The sequence below is a fragment of the Chrysochloris asiatica genome, unplaced genomic scaffold (assembly GCF_000296735.1).
Source record: "Chrysochloris asiatica unplaced genomic scaffold, ChrAsi1.0 scaffold00067, whole genome shotgun sequence".
Taxonomy (NCBI): Eukaryota; Metazoa; Chordata; class Mammalia; order Afrosoricida; family Chrysochloridae; genus Chrysochloris; species Chrysochloris asiatica.
Window position 1 is genome coordinate 559,414 of NW_006408585.1, and position 16,312 is coordinate 575,725.

Below are 16,312 nucleotides of genomic sequence, written 5' to 3' on the forward strand. Positions count from 1 at the left end.
TTTTTTAAAACATGTCAACCATTGTTTCATTCAATACTTCAGTTGAACGTAGCTTGAAAGTTGAGAAGCGTGAAATTATCCATTAGCACTGAGAATAAATGTTTAACAGAAATTCATTCTGCCGTAGGTTATGTTGTTAAATTCAGGAAAAATAATGTCTTATACTCTTCTGGCTTTCTGTGATTTGTGAAAATCTACTAATGAAGTAATACAACTTCTATTCTTCCTTCCAGTTAACAGTTAAAAGGGAAATTTGTTAATATTAACAATCAAGTATGTTACTGACATACACAATGAAAAAGGAAGAAAGGCAGGAGTTACATTATACAAATAACTAAATTATTTTAAACTTGTTAAAACCATGGTCAAAATTTTCTCTACGCGCATCATTTTACTTAATACTCTACAGATTTTGGAGTGTAATTTTTAAAATTGTTTAACTATAATTCATAATATGTAAGCTGTCATTCTTTTAAGTTTAAAATTATATATATTTATACAGATATGTGATTAATATATTTACAGTAATCCTAGTGAGCCCTTTTATTTTTAAAAGGGTCCTTGAAGATAATTAACATATGGAGTTTTATTTTTAGTTTAGGTCTAATCTTTGATATCATGAATTTTCTAGTGCTTTTTCTTTATCATATTTCCCATAAATACTAGTACAGCCGCCATGAATCAGTTTTGTCACAACAAAGTGACTCCAAAGTGATCTTTACTGAGTTTTCTTGGCTCTTTGCAACTGGAACTTTTGGGGTTGATGAAGTTTGTCAGGAAGACAGAAAAGATGGTGCCACTTCAGCTCTGATACTCCTGCGTCTGGACTTAAAGATATTTGTTGAAGATTGACTCTTTCCCATGTCCTCTCCAAATTCAGACCTCTCACTGCTCCACAGGTTTAGAAGGCCCTATTTCACCACTGCCACACAGAAAAAGACAAAACTCAAGAAAAAATAATAGTACAGATTGACTGCTTTACAAGATACAACATAACTCTTAGGTCAGAATTTCATGGCTTTTGGTACAAGGTCACAACATTGTTATTAGAACAAAGAATGGGAACAAGTTCCTAGAACTTAAGTTTATTTAATTACTTCACCTATGTAACTCACTGTAGCCTTCAAATATGCAATGTTCTCATTACTAATATAATTCCTCAGCTATATGGGCAGTTTTATTCTTGCATGGTCTGAACTAGAATAGATAAAAAGACATGAATATGTAACATAAAAAAGAGCCAGTGGTCAGCCAGATAGAAGAAAGTAGGGGAAAAGGAAGTGGTTAAGTGTTTTACTGCAAATCAAATAATTCTACTATCAACTTTAACTTGTTAATGGTGAATCTCTGATGAAAAGATAGACCTAACAAATTGAATAGTCCATGCTCTTTGTACTGAGTTCCTTCAGCCATCATACTAACACTTTTCTTCAAATGTTATATGTTGTTGTACACGCTGCGAAGACATACACAATCACAAAAGAAGGACGATTCTTCTGCCTTCAAATTCCTAGCTTCTTAACTCTCCTAACCTACCCCAGGATTCAGAATAGAATTAAAATTTCCCTAATAATAATTATCTTTAATTTTAAAAAATAGAAGTGTTTTCTCTTATGACGTTTTCCTTACATCAGGCAGCATAAGCATTTGAAAGAAAAGATGATGACTTTCATAATATGGGTTCTTAAGAGATATATTCTGATATTAAAAATGAACTCTGTTGATTCTAATTGGCTTGAGTAGAATTAAAACAACATAGTGATAACTTTTTTAATGAAATGATACTGAAATTCATAGACTATCTACTTCCTTTCTCAAATAGGTAAGAATAAAGTTATGCAAATATTCTTATATAAAATTGCTAGTATTCCTAACTTTGAAATAAAAAATTCCCTTTAAATTTATGTAATCCATTGGCAGATTTTCTTTTTTACTTACTGCAATGGCAGTTCATACCTTTAAAGACTGAATCCAAAGCCAAGAACAATTTTCATAGTCTTTTGTTTTGTCAGCAAATGAGTAGGATAATGAGAAATTATAATGGTTTCCTGCCCCCTAGTGACCCATGGTGGATTTTGATAGAAAGGATGAACAATTCTGCCATTACAATTCTGCTTTCCCTGAGTATATGTAATAAGAGTAAAACTTAAAATAGGATTTTGAATGAAAAATTTAACTAAGTTAATGTAAAAGTTAATAAGCTTATGCATAAATATATACATATATATGGTATCAAATTAGCTCAAAATTAGCATGCATTAATAGGCTGCTGTTAGCATTTAATTAGTTTTTATCAATAGTTATGCATAAAAATTCTAAATCCTTGCCTTTTGCATCTTGTCAATGTATAAATGTATAAGTAGCTACATTACAACTTCTTAGTTTGAGTCTATACCCATGTTTAAGTTTACACTAGATTGTTTTAAATTCACACTAGAAATCCATAGATGTTCTGATAAATTGAATCATAAATGACTATAATAACTGACCTTTGTTTTCAGCAAACTTAGATTGCTCCATAAATGTCAATCAAATCAATCACAATATGGTCATTATGGTCTTTTTTAACTAAAGAAATGATTAATTTCTTCTTACCCATATCATCTGTTAAGGCAAAAAGGGGAAACTAGTTCTTCCAGAAACTTGTGTTTTCTTGGGAATTTTTGTTTTCAAAAGATGACTCATTCACAACTTATCAGTCTCATAATCATACGAGGAAATGGTGGGAGAAATTATGGCACTAGGTCAGAGAAAAAGAGGAAGACCCCCAATGAGATGGATTGGCCAAGTGGCAGCATCGATGGACTCAAGCATGGCAACAGTAGTGATGTTGGCCCAGGATCAGGCAGTGTTTCGTTCTGCTGGGCATAGGGTCCCTATGAGTCGGTACCGACTTGATGGCACCTAACAACAATAACAGAAGCAGGCACAGGGAAAACAGAGGTGAGTGGAGTGGAGCCACAGGTGGAAATATGGAAGTTGAATTCAAATGAAGTTTTAATTGAGCACCTATGGATCCAGGAAAGTGTTTAACAGTACCACTAAATGGCTTAACATTTAAATGAAGGAAAATGAACATATTATCAGCACTCAATTTTTCTAAAGCATCAATGACCCATTTAAATAGGTTTGTTTTGCACTCATGTTGTTGTTGTTGTTGTTAGGTGCCACCGAGTTGGTACTGACCCATAGAGACCTTATGCACAGCAGAATGAAACACTGCCCGATCCTGGGCCAACCTCACTACTGTTGCCACGCTGAGTCCATTGATGCTACCACTTGGCCACTCCTCTTTTTCTCTGACCTTCCACCTTACCAAACATGATATCCTTCTCCAGCGACTTGTCCCTCCTGACAGTATGTCCAAAGTATAAGAGATGAAATTTGGCCATCTTGGCCTATAAGGAGCACTCTGGCTGCACTTCTTCCAAATCAGATCTATTGGTTCTTTTGGCAGCCCATGACACTTTCAATATTCTCCAACACCATAACTCAAAGGCATCAATTCTTCTACAGTCTTCCTTATTCACTGTCCAGCTTTCAAGTGCAGATGAGGTTATTGAAAACACCATGGCTTGGGTCAGGCACACCTTAGTCCTCAAGCTGACATCTTTTCTCTTCAACACTTTAAAAAGGTCTTGTGCAACAGATTTGTCTAATACAATATGTCATTTGATCTCTTGACTACTGCTTCTGTGAGTGTTGATAGTTGATCCAAGAAGAATGAAGTCCTTGACAACTTCAATCTTTTCTCCGTTGATAAGAATATTGTTTATTGGTCCAGTGGTGAGGATTTTTGTTTTCTTTACATTGAGATGTAATCCATACCAAAGGCTGTGCTCTTTAATCTTCATCAGTAAATGTTTTAAGTCCTCTTCACTACAAGCAAGCAAGGTTGTATCACCTGCATATCGCAGGTTGTTAATGAGTCTTTCTCCAATCCTGATGCCACATTTTTCTTCATAGAAGCCAGCTTCTCAGATTATTTGCTCAGCATACAGGTTGAATAAATATGGTGAAAGAATACAACCTTGCTGCACACCTTTGTTAATTTTAAAACATTCAGTGTTCCCATGTTCTGTTCAAACAACTGCCTCTTGGTCCAGGTACAGATTCCTCATGAGCACAATTAAGTGTTCCAGAATACTCATACTTTGCAATGTTGTCCATAGCTTGTCATGATCCACACAATCGAAAGCCTTTGCGTAGTCAATAAAGCACAGGTAAACATCTTTCTGATATTCTCTGCTTTCAGACAAGATCCACTGGACATCAGCAATGATATCCCTCCTTCCACGGTCTCTTCCGAATCCGCTTGAACCTCTGGAAGTTCTCTGTCAATGTATGATTGTAGCCATTTCTCTATTACCTTTAGCAAAACTTTACTCATATGGGCTATCAAAGAGATTGTCCGATGATTTCCGCATTCTGTTGGGTCACCTCTCTTTGGAATAGGCACAAATATGGCTTTCTTCTAATTAGTTGGCCAGATAGTTGTCTTCCAAATTTCTTGGCAGAGATGAATGAGTGCCTCCTATGCTACCTCACTTTCTTGAAAGATTTCAATTTTTATTCTGTCAATTCCTGGTGCCTTGTTCTTTGCCAGTTCCTTCAGTGCACTTTGGACTTCCTCCTTCAGCATCATTGGCTCTTGATCATATGTGGTTGAACATTAACCATTTCCTTTTGGTACAATGACTCTGTGTATTCCTTCCATCTTCTCTTGATGCCTTCTGATCATTCAATAATTTGCCCAGAGAAGCTTTCAATAACGAAAGTCGAGGCTTGAATTTTTTCCCTCAGTTCCCCCAGCTTGAGAAATGCTGAGTGTGTTCTTCCTTTTTGGTTTTCTGATTCCAGATCTTTGCATATTTTATTGTAATATTTGGCTTTATCTTCTTGAGCTGATCTTCGAAAATTTCTGTTCAGCTCTTGGACCTCCTCATCTCTTCCATTTGGTTTAGCATCTCAAAGCTAGAGAGCAAGTTTCAGTGTCTCTTCTGACATCCATTTTGACCTTTTCCTTCTTTCTTGTCTTCTTAATGACTTTTTGCTTTCTTCCTGTATGATGTTCTTGATGTCATCCCACAACTCTTCTGGTCTTCGGTCTTTAATGTTTAATATATCAAATCTGTTCTTCAGATGATCTCTAAATTCAGGTGGGATATATTCAAGGTCATAGTTTGGCTCTTGTGGACTTGTTTTTATTTTCTTCAGCTTCAGTTTAATTTGCGTATGAATAATTGATGGTCTGTTCCACAGTCTGCCCAGGCCTTGTTTTCACTGATGATATGGAGCTTTTCCATCATCTCTTTCCACAGATGTAGTCAATTTGATTTCTTTGTATTCCATCTGGTGAGGTCCATGTGTATAGTCGTCTCTTATGCTGTCTAAAGAAGGTATTTGAAATGAACAAATCATTGGTTTTGCAGAATTCTACCATGCGTTCTCCAGCATCATTTCTATCACCAAGGCCATATTTTCCAATTACTGATCCTTTCTCTTTGCTCCCAACCTTTGCATTCCAATCATGTAATGATCAATACAGCTTGATTGCATGTTTGATCAATTTCAGATTGAAGAAGTTAGTAGAATTCTTATATTTCATCCTCATTGGCTTAGTGGTTGGTACGTAAATTTGAATAATAGTGGTATTAACTGGGCTTCCCTGTAGGTGCATGGATATTATCCTATCACAGACAGCGTTGTACTTCACGACTGATCTGGATATGTTCTTTTTGACAATGAATGCAACACCATTCCTCTTCAATTTGTCATTCCAGCCAAACTAAAAGATTCAAAATGGTTGTCAGATTCAAAATGGCCAATACCAGTCCATTTCAGCTCACTAATGCCCAAGATATTGATGCTTATTTATTCCATTTCATTTTTTAAAACTTTCAATTTTCCCAGATTCATACTTTGTACATTCCATGTTCCAATTTTCAATGAATGTTTACAGCTATTTCTCTTCATTTTGAGTTGTGCCCCATCAGCAAATGAAGGTCCTGCAGACTTTACTCCCACGAGCTCTTCCCCAGTCGCATTTTGAGTGCCTTCCAACCTGAGGGGCTCACTTTCCGGCACTATATCTGACAGTGCTTCTCTGCTAATCATAAGGTTTTCAGTGACTAAATATTCAGAAGTTGTTCGTAACTCTTTCTTCCTAGTCTGTCTTTGTCTGGAAGCTCATCTGAAACCTCTCCACCATGGGTGACCTTGCTGGTATTTTAAAATACCGGCGGCATAGCTTTCAGAATCATAGCAACTCACAAGCTACCACAGTAAGACAAATTGCACTCATGTATTTTTACTTTGTTAAACATGTTCATTGGAAACACACTATTACCAGGCCCAGGCGATGAACAAGGAGCAGTCTCAGGAACCTAGTACAGGATACACTAACAGGCCCTTCTATATCCTTATTGGTTGATGGAGTAGAGAAATGAGTCAGATAGCTCAATTATTTAGTTACTGTGTCATCCTAGGAAAGACACTCAGTGTCTCTGAATCTTAGTCCTCTATCTGTAAAATTAATACACATGTATAGTGGCTAAGTATGCCTCACTCAACCACAGTACGTTTCAAGAAATAGGATGTGATGCAATCTGGTTGTTGTGTGAACACCATGTTAATCTTACTCAGTTGTCCTGGTCGCTGCTACTGCTGGAGCTGCAAGTGGAGGAACAAATGGTGACTGCTGAGAGGAGGGGCTAGCGCAGAGCTGAGAGGACCAAGCAGGCAGGGGCAGGGCGCAGGGCGCACCCAGTCCCACTACCTGTTGCACTTTGCAATCCCCCAGCCCCCAGCTCCAATCTCCCCATCCCCTTGCCACCAGACAAATCCTGAGAGCTGGTGCCCAGAGCCATGTATGTCCTCTGCCTCACCAGCCTGTATATCACTCACGGTCCAGTGCTGCAAGCGTCTGGGTTTGGGGTCTTGAAACCACAATTTGTTGTTGTGCCGTCGAGTCGATTCCGACTCAGCGACCCTATATAGGGTTTCTGAGAAGCAATTGGTGAGCTTGAAGCAACCCATGCGTGCACTTACCTCAAAAGGCAGTGAGGACTCATTAAATTGCATATGTAAAACACTTATTATTGTTGTTATTAAGTGCCATTCAGTCAGTTCCAAACCATGTGGGCTCTGGATAGTTTCCGAAGAGCAGCTGGTGAGCTTGAAGTGCCGACTTTGCAGTCCAGCGCATTAACCCACAGCGCCATACCAACACTTGTTGTTAAGTGCCGTTCAGTCGATTCCGACCCATAGCGACCCTGTATAGGGTTTTCGAGCAGTAGCTGGCGAGCTTGAACCGCCGAACTTGTTGGGACTACTGAATCCTAGTATATGGATCTGATGTAGTTTCGAGTTCTTAACACCAAATACACCAGACTCTACTTGCTTCAGCTCCCTGGCATTCACTCTATTACACCCAGTATCAAAGAGTCAAGGATATGGGAGGAATTTCACACAACTGTATTCCCTGGGAGCCCTGGTGTGGCGCTAGACTGCAAAATCAGTTTGAATTGCAAAGGTCGGCGGTTCAAGCTAACAAGCCGCTCCTAGGAAACGCTATACAGGGTCGCTATTGGTCGGAACCAACCTGACGGCGTTTGACAACATATTCCCCTAGGAGTCCTGGTATGGCACTGTGGGATGGGATAAAGCATTGAACCACAAACAACATCGGGTGGTTCAAACTCACCAGCTGCTCTTTGGAAAACCCTATAGAGTCGCTAGGAGTCCGAACCCACTCGATGGCACTAGCACTTAATACTTCCCTAAAGCTCTTAGTACTCAGGGATCCTAGGAAGTCTTGATGCTAGGAGGCCTGCATTACTGGCACTTACCGCTCAGAAGCATTTGTAACAAAGCAGGCAGGGGTGGGGGGTGGAGGACGATGAGGAACTGATCATCAAAGTGGATGGACAGCAAAAAATAAATGTTAAACTGCAATAAAGTCCAGTTAAAATAAAGATGCCAAATTTTTCTCACCTGTGTGCACTCAGGTTTTTTGTTTCCGATTTATGTTTTTGCTAGCTTGTGGTGGTGTCAAGTTTTATGTTAATTTGAACATGTTACAGTGGGTTAAAAAAAAAACTTTTTTTCCCATGGATCTATTAAAAATAAACACTCCTTAAAGGAACTAATGCTTCAATAGAAAGTTGCTAACTAGTCTGTCTTCCCACTACTGTTTTGTTTTTTTTAAACTATAAGAGTTGGTATATTTATTTCAGGTATTTCAGTATATCCTTGGATACTTAACAGCAATTGTCCCATTAAGCATTCTATAGTTCTAATCAAACTACTTTAACCTTGTTGAATTATTTTAATCTTATTCATTTCACCTGGAATTTTCAAATGTTTATTTTTTTAAATTCAATTTTTATATCTTGTTCCTGTTTTGCTAAGAGTAACTTAAACATGATTTTTTTTGCCAGTAAATTCAGTCAATTCCATGTCCTATTCAAGTACAGTTATTTTCCTTTTACTGGTGCTCTTAATTTTATCCTAATTCTTCTATTTTTACAACCATCCCTCTGGAATCCTTGTTTTCTTCGAATTTCTGGCAACACTCACGCTGTAAATTAAACATTAGCCATGCAATGTTTTACTCTTGTAAACCATTTCTCCCAATATCTCCACTTTTTAAATAATGGTATATTCAATGACAAGAAATGTGAGAAATTAAGGCAAATTTCTGAGTCCTAGGGTGCTTTATTAATCTGAGATTCTTAGCCCTACTTGATAATCATGTAACATCTGAGTTGCACTGCAATTGATGATAAGCTTGTTAGGCACCGAGTCCTGATGTGGCCACTGCAGGCTAATGCGTCAGACTGCAAAGTTGTTTTGACTGCAAGGTTGGTGGTTCAAGCTCACCAGCTCCTCCTTGGAAACTCTATACAGGGTTGCTGTGGGTCAGAATCGACTCAACGACAGCAACTTAACAGATCCCTCATGGATTTCTTGCTGTTTAGGGCAAAAGGCTCTTAAAGAAAACCTGCTGGAGTTTGAGACAGAAAGAGGGACAAGAAGCTGTCTAGGTCTTCATGTTTAGATTTGGAACCTAAAAGTTACAAAGGCAGGAAGGAGCAGGCACTCCAACCAGCTTAACTTGTTGCTTTCACAGGGAGCAAGAATCAAGAGTAAGAGTTGCAGCTCTGCAGTTCCACCCCAGTAAGGGAGGAAAGGAGTGGGAACTGGGTTCAAGAGGCACTCAATACGTTTGTCATTCCCCCAGATTTCAAAAGGCAAGTAGCCTTTAAATGATCACTTCATCTTGTTAAGTGCCGCAAGTTGGTTTCGACTCATAGCAATCCTGTATAGTGTTTCCGAGGAGCAGTTGGTGAGTTTGAACTGCCAACCTTGTGGTTCAAACAGGCCTTGAGGTCAACTGCTTAAAGATAGGGAAAAGTGCACATTCTACTTAAAGAAGCTTGTGCTGCCTCTGTGGTACTGTTTCAAAAAGCAAAATAAAGCACAGAGATGTTCCCTGTGTAACATGAAGCTAGGGTGAGGCTTTGTGAAACTGTAAACATCTCTCTACCCACTGCCATGGAGTTGATTTCAACTTCTGTGAACCTTATATAGGGTTTCTGAGATTATAAATCTTTATGGGATCACACAACTTCATCTTTCTCCTATAGTACAAGGCTTGAACTGCCAACCTTGTGCTTACAAGCTTAATGCCTAACCCACAGCACTACCAGGGCTCTTTATAAACATGTTATGTAAAAGGAGAGATCATGTTTAAAGTTTATGTTATTTGCTAACTAATTTTTGGCTGTACGTGTTAGACATTAACCATCACTACCCCCTTCCTACTGGAATAGGTATTCCTTTCTACAAAGCAACATAGTAACTTGTCAAGGGTAGACAACTTTAGAAAGAGCCCCATTCTTTAGATATGTGATATCATGTATGCAGAGTAGAACTGTTCCATAGAATTTTCAAGGTTGTAACCTTTTGGAAGCAGATCACCAGTCCTGTCTTCTAAGGCACCTCTGGGTGACATCTCTAGGTGGGTTCAGACTCATAACCTTTTGGTTAGTAGTGAAGTGCTTATTAATTTGTGCAACCAGAGGGACTTCGTAAGTAATATACGTACTATATTTCAAGTTGTATTTCAGATTTAATTACTAGATAAACCATTGTATCCAAGCCTAAGATGAATCACTTTTCCTGCTTTGTGGTTTTAAAAACAGCTCCCTGACTTCCCCCTTGCTTTGCTTCCCATTATTTTGTTTTAAATCTGCACTGGCTCTTTTGGTATTACTATTCTTACCTATCTCCACTCATCCCCACAAATCTCTGAGCACTCACTTGCTGGATATGTCTCTTTCAAATAAATCTGTGTTAGTCAATGTCTCTCAACTCCCTTGGAAATTTGTTTTGTTATGTAAACTGCATGCAAAAAAATATTTGTATATTTTAAAAATCTGATGTAAACCAAAAATACAATGTTGTTAAATTACTGTTCACAATAAAAAAAATTATGTTTTTTAATAAAGGGGTTATTTAAAATCCCTTTAATCATGAGATGGGAATTACATTGAAAGTAACTATATTCACATTAAAAGGCATTTTCTTCAGTGGATTTTACTGGTTGGTCAGTTTTGCCAGTGATTTAATTCACATGTAATTCATGTAGACCCTGTGTTAGCAACAACTAACAGTAACACTACTTTGACAAAGCTGTTATATTCTCTGTCGTTATTTTATGTTCCTCAAAGTTTCTAGTCCTTTAAAGAAAGAAAGAAAAAGCATGGTGATAAACTGTAATTTGCCACAACACATTTTTTCCAAATCTTAGAAAATATAAAAGACAAGAAATTTTTTTGCGCACTGCACTTTTATAGAACAACCAGATTTAGAATTGATTTATTTTATTAGATTTATCAGTATACATGGCAACTTTCTCAAATCTCAAAGTAAGTTCCAAAAGTATGTACTTTTCAAGATGAAAAACTCATTTTCCTTTAGATGTAATATTCCTAGAGATATTAAAGTCTATTTATAAACAATCATTGATAAACTAATACACTTTAGAAATCAGAATATTTTAAATTAAAATACTTTAAATGAATACAAGATATGTTTTTTTTTTATTAACTATCATAGTTAAATTTAATATCACAAAACAAAATGACTCATCCCCACTCATTTCTCAAGTGGGGTAAAGTCATTGGGTTTTACACTTAATATAAGTTTTAAATGTGATTATTAAATGATAATATTTTATCAATTATAGGAAATATTTAGTTATAGGCATTTCCTTAGGTCCATCAAGCTCTTTAGGCCAAGTGTAGGCCCATGTCAATCTTCAAGGTTAGACTCAGTGCACCTAACCTGCTTCGTAGGCCTGTCAATTTAAGAATCTGAATTTCATTGACAATAAGGGGAATAAAGAGTGCCCAAGTCACTGCTGAACTGACAAAAACCAAAATTAAAAATAAGTGGAATCATTTCAAATAACTAATACTCTCAAAATTCATTTTAATTTAACTAGTGTTGGGTTTAAATTTCACAAAATAGCCTTAAAAAACAATAACAACAAAAACCCCACATAGAAATAGTGAAGTCATCACCTTATAGATAAAAAAACTAAAGTTTAATAGTCATTGAAGGGGTAAAATCACTTGTAGTCTACATTTAAAAGTAATTCTAATCATAGCTAAGACAAACTAAAAACAAAGAATTCTACTAAAAACAAAAAAATTAAACATTTAGTAACTCCTAAAATATACTTAAAGATCCTAAACAAAAAAATATTAAAGGAAAAGGGCCTTGAGAATTTTCCCCAGTGACTTATATTATAAAATCAATTTCTAAATAGCTTTGGTTTCTGTCTGCTATCAACTAAACATTAGTACAGTAGAAAATCACTTATGGTCTTTTCAAATGCTTGGCATTATAATGTGATCTCATATCTTTCCTCAAATTAAATTTTGCTCCACATATTCCACATGTATACAGATGAACATCCATGTGCTGCTCCAACTGTTCATTATTGGGGAATATCTGAAAGCAGACCTGGCATATAGTCTCACCAGCAGATAAATGAGAAATCATATGCCGTACATGGTCATGTTTTCTGAAGTTTCCTTGATCACAAATGGAACAGACATACCTGGCCATGCCTTTGTGCATATCATTGTGCAGTCGTAACTGACGTTCTCTTAAAAACTGCTTTCCACATGTCTGACAGACAAACTGTTTTTCCTTAGTATGAACAGTATAGTGTTCTCTTAAATGACACCGCTGATAAAATCCTTTTCCACAGAGATTACAAAAATGCTTTCGTCTGTGATCTCTCTCATTTTCTTCCATGATGGCACTCTTAAACATATCTTGGTCTAGGCAGGTAGACATATGTTCAACCACTAGATTTTCCGTTTCAAATCTCTGGCCACAATTAGGACATCGAAAAGGACAGGCAGAATGTTTAAACAACTGCTTTTTTTGGATACTGTTGATCTGGAAATGATTGTCCCTGAAATCATCCAACATTTCCACAAACATCTCTCTTATTTCAGACTGCTCATCAGGATTCTCTTCCATGTCCATCTTCTCCTCAGCACTCCCTAACCCATTCATTGTCAGATCTTGGGGTTCTCCACATCTCTGAGCATGTTCCTGAAGTTGTCTACCCTTGACAAGTATCTGCCCACATTTACCACATGCACAGATGTTTTCAATGTGTTTGGCTAAGTAATGAGATGACAGGTCCTCCTCAGTTATTGTGAGCCCACAGAGCTCACAGGATGCATTTTCAGTGTCCTCTTGTACTGGGCTGCTATTGTTAGGGGGCCTCATATTGTCTAGAGCACCTCTTTCATCGGCATTTATTGACATCCGAGGCTTTAGAGTTTTCCTGCCACTTTTTTTAATACTGACATCTTCTTCGACGTAATATCTATAAAACGGCTCTTCCGGTTCATCTTCTAACTCATCATTGTCTGTGGATTCATTACAGTCTTTATCCGTAACCTTAATAATGTTAAAGTCTTTCAGTTCATCTGTAGGAATATCTTCTGGCTCCATCTTGATAATGATTCTTTTTCTCTCAGCAGCTCTACTCTTTTCTTCACTTGCAATTTCAGATTCCACTGTGCTACTTTTCCTGCTTCCGGTGGTTGAAGCTGAATCATCAGTAGCAGCCTGGCTTGTGTCTCCTCTGTACTTGTCGGTCTGTGCAGAAAATGTTTTAGAAGAATCCTTCTCACCAAATTCAGCTTTGATGTTACTGTCTTTTCCATCTCGAATATCTACTATTCGGTGATAAGATCTTGCGTTTTGGTATGAGTGCCGGTTAGTACAGGTTAGCACGTGTTCATCTAATAATTTTTCACAGCTAAAGCCAAATCCACAGCTATCACAGGTAAAGCTCCGTCCAAAGCGCCGTGACACACGTTCTTTTGGAGTAGATAATTTGGACACAGAACTTTTTTTACATACATCAAAAAGAGGTTCAGGAAAATTACCCAACTGCAAAGACTCTTCGTCAGGCTCTCTATTATGTGGTGTATTCACTGTTGAACTTGGCTCTGCACACCACCTGTTGGCTTCATTACCATTTCTTGTCGCAGTGTCTTCATACATTCTGACCCCAAATATCATTTTGCTGTTCTGTTTGCTGGAGGCAGAAGATGAACATTTTGAACTAGAACAATCCGTATCTTGTATGTCTTCTAAGCAGTCAGGAACATTGTATAGCTGTAGGTAATTCATTGCCACTTTAAACTGCTCAAAACTGGAAGGAGCGGTCATTATTTTCCCTAGATACATAAATTGCAAAATGAGATCAAAACACTCGGCACTAATTTTCATGTTGCTGAGATTCAGTTGTGCAGTACTATGCTGATGGTTCATGAAAAACATTCTAAAATAGGAGCTACAGGCCGCCAGAACTGCTTTGTGCGCTTGAAAGTAAATGTCATCAATTGCAATGCAACAGTCACAGAGGAAACCCCATTCCCTTTGGTTGTTTAGCTGCTGAAGAACGTAGCTGCTGTGGCTTGGCTTTGCCATCTTCTATTAATTAGATACCTCTGTAAAACAGAAATAGTAAAGTCAGCCAAGAGCAGAAAAGCCTTTAAAAAACTTTTTCATCATGATGTGTAATGTGTGTGACTTTGCTATTATAATCAAGGTATGACTAGCTCCCACTTTAATATAACAAAACAGTGATAAATACCTGAGCCATTTTTAAACTTGAGGATGAAAATTTGTTCAGGAGTCTCATATTAATTTTATTTAATGATTAGGAAATACAAGCAAAGGCATCAAAATCAAAACTCACCATTTTAGTTTTATTATAATTTTATTGTGCAAGTGTACACTGAATTTAAAGGAGAAGTCATTGGTTTTAAAGTAATGTGAAAAACACAATGAATTAAATCTAAAAATAACTTAAACATTAATAACTACATTGTTATTTTAAATCTTCTTAGATGACTGTTATTAGGAATTACTGTTCATTTTTTTTAAGTTGGATGTGGCTTATTTTTGTTGTGTTTTTAAAAAGTCTTTATCCTTATCATGACTAATGGCAACTGTCACAACTGTAAAGGTAGAAGTTTTGTAACAAAATCAGGGGGGTAGTTAATCTTAACGTTCAGAAACAGAGGATCCTAGGACCATCAAGGGAGAAGAGCACAAGCAAGTGTCTGACCTTATCCAGAGAAGCAGCGACATCAGAGATGGAGGCAGAGATGAGGACATGGACAGAGGGAATAGCTGAGGACTCTAGACTCATGGGAAGAGAAATGCTGTGTGCTGGCGGCCAGGAAGCAGGCTCGCAGAATGTGCCCTTTGGTTGATTAAATGATTATATATTTCTGAGTGTTTCTGTGTACACTCCCCGCCCCAAAAGAAGAAACTAAAAAGAGAGGGAATGGAAGCAAATACTGTTGAATGACGATGCATGGAAGAGATTGTAATCATTGCAATGAAACAATGGTGTAAAGCTGATGTTCTCCCATGTACACTATCATTCAGTTCACAATAAAAACTTTAAAAAGGCTGTATCTTCAAGATATCATTTATATATTGTAGTATTCACAGATGGAATTACATATCTGAAATTTAGTTCCAAATAATTCAGTGGGGTGGGTGTAATGAAGTATTGGGAATGTTATAAAAGGAAACAAAATTGGTCATGAGTTGGGAGACAGGTATAATTCTATTTGAAATGTAGCTTGTATAGATTTCAAACTCTTCATAGAAAAAACCCATTCAAAAGATTGATTTATATGGATGTGCTATAAAACAAATACCTTCAATCAATGTTTTTCTCGTAAGAGAATTATTGACACATTATTGAATTATTAGAGAAGCAATTCTTCTATAGAATCAGAATATACAAGTATTTCTTCTATTGCTTGGAATACACTTTAGGGTATATAGAAAGAAGCAGTAGATACGAAGGATTTATTTGGGAAGGAAGTACTATCTTTAGGTCTTAAAGTAAAATTTTCTTACACTTTCGTAATCATTAAAAAAGTATACAAAAACAACATGCTCATTATAAACAATTCAAACACAGAACTATATAGAATAAAAACAAAACATCTCAGATTGCAAACCCCTCCCCAGAAGTAACATCCCTGGACATTTTGGACTATGTATTTTCAGATCTACTTATGTGACATATATACATATTCAACAGTTATTAAGTAAGCACTGTGTGCCAGGTAGAGTTCTGGTGTGGCGCTGTGGGTTAATGCATTGGACTGCAAGGTCGGTTTAAACCGCATGGTAGGCGGTTCAAGCTCACCAGCTGCTCCTCAGAAACCCCATACAGGTTCACACGGCACTTAACAACAATAACATGGGCCAAGTACATTGTTTGTTTCGTTGTATTTTTATTTGCCTAAATGGAATTATACTACATATACATTTCTACAAGTAGTTTTCTATGCAGAACAATATATGGTGGTATGCTGTGGAGAAGCACTGAACTGCTAGCCAAAAGGTCATCTGTTCAAACCCACTGAACATTCTGCTCCCATCTCTGTGATGTGGAATCAACTCGATGACAGCAGTATTTTTAATATTGAGAGCTCACTTTGATCAAACAAGAAAAAATAGTGCCAGAAGTCCTATCTATTACATTACAAAGCTAAAATACAATCCTACTTTAGCTTCAATTTTGGATCTGTATATGTAAAGCTTAGGAGCTCTGGTAGCATAGTGGTTACGAATCGGGCTGCGAACCTTAAGGTCAGCGGTTCGAAACTACCAGGTGCTCCGCAGGGAGAAAGATGAGGAACCAACTCATCAACACCTAACAACACACAGAACAACA

The 16,312-nt window shown here is 37.2% G+C and overlaps 1 protein-coding gene across 2 annotated transcripts in view; it reads right to left on the reverse strand.

Annotated features, from left to right (window-relative positions):
- Positions 1–885: 885 nt before the first annotated feature.
- Positions 886–16,312, reverse strand: part of ZBTB1 (zinc finger and BTB domain containing 1) — a 34,842-nt gene continuing 19,415 nt past the window's right edge. The window contains exons 2-3 of one of the 2 annotated variants that reach the window (XM_006864562.1): positions 12,134–14,052; positions 886–922 (exon numbers count right to left, since the gene is read on the reverse strand). In XM_006864562.1, coding sequence (XP_006864624.1) covers positions 886–922; positions 12,134–14,034 — 1,938 coding nt within the window. In that variant the 5' untranslated portion in view covers positions 14,035–14,052. Of the gene's footprint in view, positions 923–10,591; positions 14,053–16,312 lie in introns of those variants that run through there. The other variant, XM_006864561.1, reaches the window with a different exon arrangement.